This window comes from Mesoplodon mirus (genome assembly GCF_964341445.2).
Source record: "Mesoplodon mirus genome assembly, chromosome: 7".
Taxonomy (NCBI): domain Eukaryota; kingdom Metazoa; phylum Chordata; class Mammalia; order Artiodactyla; family Ziphiidae; genus Mesoplodon; species Mesoplodon mirus.
Genome location: NC_138983.1, coordinates 54,140,811 through 54,147,803, shown reverse-complemented (window position 1 = coordinate 54,147,803; position 6,993 = coordinate 54,140,811). Strand labels below are relative to the sequence as shown.

The 6,993-nt window shown below is 45.5% G+C and overlaps 1 protein-coding gene across 9 annotated transcripts in view; it reads left to right on the top strand.

Moving 5' to 3' along the window:
* The first annotated feature begins 2,748 nt into the window (after positions 1–2,748).
* EMSY (EMSY transcriptional repressor, BRCA2 interacting) overlaps positions 2,749–6,993 on the top strand; it is an 83,996-nt gene continuing 79,751 nt past the window's right edge. For 8 of the 9 annotated variants that reach the window (XM_082626462.1, XM_082626463.1, XM_082626460.1 and 5 more), the window contains exons 1-2: positions 2,749–4,893; positions 6,613–6,721. In XM_082626462.1, the coding sequence (XP_082482588.1) occupies positions 6,652–6,721 (70 nt within the window). In that variant the 5' untranslated portion in view covers positions 2,749–4,893; positions 6,613–6,651. The other variant, XM_082626458.1, reaches the window with a different exon arrangement.

Sequence of the window (6,993 nt, the reverse complement as noted above, 5' to 3'; positions counted from 1 at the left end):
ACGTATTATGCACTAATAGTTAACTAATAGATCAATCATCATGAGGAGGGATGCAGGGAAGAAACTGATTCAAGGTTGAGGGCTGTTTCAGGGTCAATGTGGAAAGACAGAGATGGCTGAATGGACTTGAAAGTGTTGATGAGACGGAGTTTGCAATAAATCATCATGGAATCCAGGGTAGAAAGGGAAGAAAGCAAAACCAGATGAGGGAACAGATTTGGACCTGGGAGACTGTAAACTGCAGATTTCGCCGAAGCTGAAGAGCAGGTTTGGTGAGGGTAAAGGAGTAAGAATCTGCAAAAAAATAAAGTTTTGTTTTTTGAATGTGGAATACCTTGCTTACTGATTCAAAGGTGGAACAGGACTTCCCTGGTGGCGCAGTGGTTAAGAATCCACCTGCCAATGCAGGGGGCATTGGTTCGAGCCCTGGTCCAGGAAGATTCCACATGCTGTGAAGCAACTAAGCCCCTGCGTCACAACTACTAAGCCTGCCCTCTAGGGCCTGCGAGCCACAACTACTGAAGCCCACGCGCCTAGAGCCCGTGCTCTGCAACAAGAGAAGCTACTGAAATGAGAAGCCTGCGCAACGCAACCAAGAGCAGCCCCTGCCCACCACAACTAGAGAAAGCCCGCACATAGCAATGAAGACCCAATGCAGCCAAAATAAATATATTTAAAAAAAATCTTCTCCTTAAGATCCTTTCATCCCTAGAGTGATGGAATGAGGGTGAAATGGAGTTTGAATGGCTTAATGGTGAAAGCCTTAAAACAGGGGTAGTTGACCTTAATACAGATGTAGTGACAAGTTAGGAGAATGCCAGCCTTTATTTCTGGTTCAGGATATTGAAGATGGCGGGGAGAAGGAAGAACTCCATTTGAAAGGGCTTCAAGGGAAGCAGTGAACTTAAGGAAAACATTAGATTTTAGACTAGATTAAAAGGTGACAACAATGCTCTAGGAAAAGGTTAGACGTGTAAGGATGTTTCGTTGAATTAGCATGGGTTTGCTTACAAAACAGCTAGAACTTTATTCTGTTAGCATCTGGGAGCCTCCCAAGTTTTATGCAGGGGACTGACAAGTGCTTTGAAGTTCAGAAAACTCACCCTGACAGTAGTGGCAGTATGGTAGATGTACTGGCAAGGAATACAGAGAGGTTCCTTTGGAGAAAAAGTGTTGGTATAAAGGTCCATCTCACACAGGTGATGAGGCCTCATCATCAGCCTACTAAAACAATGGGGTCAGCTACCTAGGAAGCAGAGACTCTAGAATTGAATGGACAGTGGGGGAGAGTAAGGGACGCAGTGGACAAGGCAGTGGCCAGATCTTTTACCTTTCTGAACCTGTTCTAGATTGTTCCAAGCACTTCTAATCCTCTACCGAGCCTGGATATGTAATTGCCAGTTATCTCCAGTTTACTTTCCTTCTTTCTTTTCTGTCCCCCAAATCCACTTATTTTGATCTACTATTTGATATTCTACTTGTATATTTTAAAAAAATTTGGGGCTTGCTATTCCCCTTTAGTACACTTTCTGGCTATACCAGTGTGGTAATAAAACTTTCTGATGGTAAGAATCTAAGGGCAGTGTGACACAGTGGAAAGAGCAACAGCCTATAAGTCAAAAGGGCTGGTTCCCAGTCCCAATCCCGCCATGAAATTCTTGTATGACTTTGGTTAACTCATTTCTTCTTTGGACCTCAGTTTTTTTTAATTTAGAAAATGAATCTCTAAGGTCTTATCCATTTCAATTTGCCTACCTGTACAACACCATAGGAGCTATTTTCAGATATTTTCATGATAATGGTGAAATCCACCTTCTCCAACAGAGTACTACAAAATTAGAATGGTGGATGGTAGGCATCTTGAAGTTTGTTCCAAGAAACCTGCTTAATCTGCTTTGTGAATAGAGGAATAAAGTTTGAGATAGGTATTGTATTCCAATGCATTTTCCCAGACCAGAGGTAGAGGAGAGTGGTTCTCACTTTATTTACCATACATTTCCTGGAGTCAAAGTGCCTTCACTTGAATTCATGGCTCTGCTACTTACTAGCTTGTTACACTGGGCAAACTACTTGAAATCTCTGTGCCTTAGTTTCTTCATCCATAAAATGGGGGTAATAATATATCTCATAAGGCTATTGTGGAGATTAAACAAGTTTATTAGGTGTGTAACAGCACCTGGAACAGAGAAAGCCGTCGATAAGTATTAGCTATTATTCTTATGTGCTAGGCACAAGAATGTACAGACTCTTCTGCCTCCTTAAAGAGCTCACTGCCTGGTCAGAAATATTTTCAAACAAATGACCATAACTCAGTGTTCTGAGTTCTGTAACAAGATGTATAATAAGTGGTGTAGCAGCAGAGGCAAGAATGCCTGTCTCATCCTAGAGAGAAAGGAAGGGGCAGGACAATATTCTTGAGGGTAAAGTTTGAGTCTGATTCTTAAAGAAGAGAATTCAATGTTGGGAACATTTGGGAATATGGAGTAGTAACCGACAGCATGGGGAAGGCAGTTTCTTGCTGCAAAAGACAAATACGGTTCCAAGGAAAGGGAGGATGTGTGGTAGATCAGAGGTAGTTGACGCCAGAGCATCAGCAGTTGAAAGCTTGTTAGAAATATAGGTTCTTAGGCGCTACCCAGACCTACTCAATTAAAATTTGTATTTTAACAAGATACTCAGGTGATTCTTTGAACATTGAAATTTAAGAACCACTAGTCCAGAGCACACACTGGAGCCAAGCTGCTTAGGTTTAAATCCTGGCTTTACCATTTACTTATCATTATTATTATTATTATTATTATTATTTGGTTGTGCCACTGCAGCATGGGGGATCTTAGTTTCTCGACCAGGGATGGAACCCATGTCCCCTGCAGCGGAAGCGAGGAGTCTTAACCACTGGATCACCAGGGAAGTCCCACGATTTACTTATTTATTTATTTATTTAAACATTTTTATTGGAGTATAACCACCATTTACTTATAATGTGTAACTTTAGGCAAGCTATTTCACCTCCTTCCTATGCCTCAGTTTCCTCATTTGTAATTAGATAATAGTTTCTACCTCATAAAGTTGTTTTAAGGATGGAACAAATATTTTAAATGCTTAGAACAGTACTTGGCACCTACCAAGCCCAGGGATAAGCGGAAGGACTCTAAGATATTTGGGGGACTGCAAGAAGAGAATTCACCCAGATCTATAGGATTTGGGTGAATTCCAATCGAAGATCTGGAGTTATAAAGCCCAACTCCCTTCAATTGGGTGAGTTCTTGAATATCTGTGTTTTTCTCACTCCCAGTAGGTGGTAATCTTAATTATACCTGCCTCACTAAGATGCTCAAATCAAAAAATATATGTTCAACTACAAAATCTTCTATTAAAGTTTCATTTATCATCTTTCCAAGAGTTAAGTATCTGGCCAGAAAGCAGTGGTACCTCAATTCAGTAGGAAATAGATGGAAAAGAATGCATTGGAAGATCAGGGAGGGAATGGTGGGAAAGCCTGGAGACTGTTTGTCCCACTTCCTGACTTTCTGAAGGGGCAGACTTGGGTTTCAACAATAACAATTTTCCTGGGCCTCAGAGAGGATTTTTAGCTAATGGGCAAATAGTACACAAATGCCGTTATTTATTTTTTCTTCCTAACCTGACCTACGATGGAGATTCAAGAACATGAACAGTCTCACACGTTTGTATAGTGGTCCAAAATTTACAAATAACTTTTCTCTACTTTGTGTATCACAACATCCTTATAGGGTAATATTAACCTAACATTTTATAAGAAAACTTTGTTAATATCATAAAGCACATTAAAAACTCCTTTCCATTTGAGTATTTTTACCAGATCCGATGTCTCCCAAAGTACAAAATTTAAAAGGGAGAGCAGTCACAAAACTTGACTGGATCTTCAACAGTAGCAGATACTGGCTTCGATCTTATGGCCGCGATTATTTGTATATTGGGCCCCTTTTCTCATCCGTAAAACAGGGACAACAATACCCTCTTCACACAACTGTTCTGTGATTAAACACGAACAAAGGCTGAAGGGTGAACCTACCACGTCGCAGGGCCTCAAATAAACCCCTTCTCCTTCTTGCCTTTGACAGATATAGCACTATCATTCCCATTTCACACGCAGGGAAACCCAAAGTCGAGAACACTCGGGTTCCTCTTCTCTACTTGCAACTCCGCAACCCCCAGATCGGGTACGCGCAACTGCGATGTCTACTGTGTCAGGTGTCGTAGCGTGTATTCTCTCTCCTCGAGCTGCGTCTGGCGGGGCTGGAGGCCGCTGATAATTGCTCCCAAGACTCTTGAGGAATCCGATCCTAATCCTCAACGGCGCTTCGGGGACGAACGTGCTTTCCCACCGTCCCTCACCCCCCCCCCCTCCCAGAATAAAGATCGCAGAGAACCATCAGCTCCAGCTACCAACGCCATCTTGACCACTACGTGTGACGCCGCACGTAGCGGAGAGCGCAGCCCATTGGCTGGGAGACGGCAGGCGGAGGCGAGGCGCGCGAAGCCGGAGAGGAGGGTGTGGAGGACAAGCCAAGGAAACTACAATCCCAGCCTTCCTTGCGCGTGCACACCAAGAGCGAAAGAGGAGGGAGTTTGGGTTCGGACCACAACTCCCAGCACCCCTCGCGATGTCTCTCCTTTCCTTTCAAAACGTGTAGGAAAAGAGGGACAGAAGAATGGAGGCCTTCTGGTGTCCGTTCTCCGAAAGGCGGGAAAGGCGAACTACACCTCCCGACTGGCAGCGCGCGGCTGCGCCTGCGCCCTGATACCTGTCGCCATCTTGCCCCTTCTGAGGCACAGCAAACAAACCCAATTCCTGGTGTCCCCTAGTCTTGGCGGAGGAGCCTTTTAGATGAGCCCAGAAAGGCCGGGCAGGTGGGTGACTCTTAGACAGGGTGCTGGGAAGAACTGGCAGGATAGCCAGTCTGGAAGAGCGCCGGGCCAAGCATTCGGAGCCCGGCTTGGGGCGCCCAACCCCATCCTCCGTTGTCTCCTAACGGGATCGTGGGGCTCCCGAGGTGGGCTGAGGGGGGACTCTGGCAGGCCTGGTGCCGAAATTGCTCGGGTCCAGCTCTGGGGGCCTCCTGGTGAGTCTCGGTCGTCTGCCTGGCTGTCCGAGCGTCTACTCTTTCTCTCCGTTGTCCTCTCCGCTGAGGAGGGAGAGAGGCGCTGATGCCTGCCGGGGCCCCTGACTCCGGCTACTGGTCCTGAGAGGGCCTGGGTCGTGAGCTTGACATTGGGGTGAGCGCTGAGCGGCACCGGTGAGGAGGGTGGGCGGGCTGCTCTTGTTGTGGTGCTGCGAGAGAGTGCGTGTTTGGGGAGGGGGCGGGGCGGGCTTGCCTCCTTGACACTTGAGTGGGGGAAGGATTAGACAGGATTCCGGTTCTCGGAGCGGGCTCCGGCAACCTCTGCCCAGGTTTCCAGTGCGATGCGGCCCCGCAATGGGGTCCGCCGGCGGGGACGCGTCGGGATGCTGTGACGTGGTGCTTGATTCCGGCGGTCGCCGGCCGCCTCCAAGATCCTGTCGGGAGGCGGGGACTGGCTTGTGGAGGGAGCGGATTCCTTTGGCTCTGCCCCTTCTTCTTCCTCCCCACCCCTTTTCTTTATGTCATTCTGCCGGCTGGGGCGCGCACTCCAGTTCTCCTTGCTCTGGGTTGGTTCTTAGATGAGAGGACTATGGGAAGTAGGGGGAGGGGGGTCAACTTCAGGCGTGGAGTTGGAGTTAGCAGTCCCAGCTCTTGGAACGGGAGATAGCAGTTATTACGGGTCGATGCCTGACTTCTAGACGAGACACTGAGCTCGCTCATTCATACATTCACTCGCTCATTCATTCATTCATTCATTCATATTACTTGCTCTTCTCAGTCATTCATCTGTTTATTTAACAGATATTTGCAGCGGATCTGCTGTGTGCTAAGCAGGTATAGTGCAAGGGCCCAGCGCTGTTGTCTTTTTCTCTAGACCAGGGAATTCCCAGTACCAAGTTCCTGACATCTAAACTTTTGGTAAATGTTTTCTTGAGGACTGCTGGGTGTAAATTCATGTTTCATTGGTAAGACTCGAGGAGAAAGTACTATATTAAGTTCCATTAACCCACTTAACATCCTAGGAACTTTACTTATTTTATTTCATGTAGCTCATAGTGAGAAAGCCGGCAGAAGTCAAGTGACTTGCCCAGGTTACACAGGTAGTGGCACCTATTTATGAAATAATGTGTTAGCCACTAGGATAAGAACTTCACATACACTGTTATTTAATCCTCATAACAAGCTGAGTGATAAAATCTCTGTTTCACAGATGTGTAAAGTTTATGTTCAGATAGGCCAATTTACCCAGGATCACACAGCCAGTAAGTTGAAAGATTGAATTAGAACCTATATGTGTCCAATGCCTATGCTCTTTCCACTATGATAGGCTGGAATAGTAAGCTCACACATGGTTAAATTCTTCATTTGTCAGAAGTTGGAAAGCATGGAGGTGAAATAGGATTGTGAGATATTCTTACTGGTTTTGCTTCTTAGCGTGTGGATCTCCACGTGAGTGGGCTTTTGAATGTACTTTCGTAATTTGAGTTTTTGGTTTTTGTTTTGGTAGGGAAGACAAGCTCTTTGGGGCTACCAAAAAGAAGCAGCAATGCCTGTTGTGTGGCCAACACTTTTGGATCTCAGCAGGGATGAATGCAAAAGGATTCTTCGAAAATTGGGTATGATTTTCATTTTTGATGTTTCATGCCTCCGTATGATCCTTTTCCCTTTCTGTTTGGGTCGTGGCTGTTTGCATGGATATCATATTTCATGATGGTTAGAAATTCTTGAGGTATAGTTCTTGTCTTACTCTGTTATTTCCCTAGTGCTTTGTATAGTGCTTTGTACACAGTAGATGCATGAATCATATTAATAATAATAGCAGCTAAAAGTTCTTCAGGGCTACTGGGCTATTCTGAGTCCTTTACATTCAGCATCTCATTTAATCCTC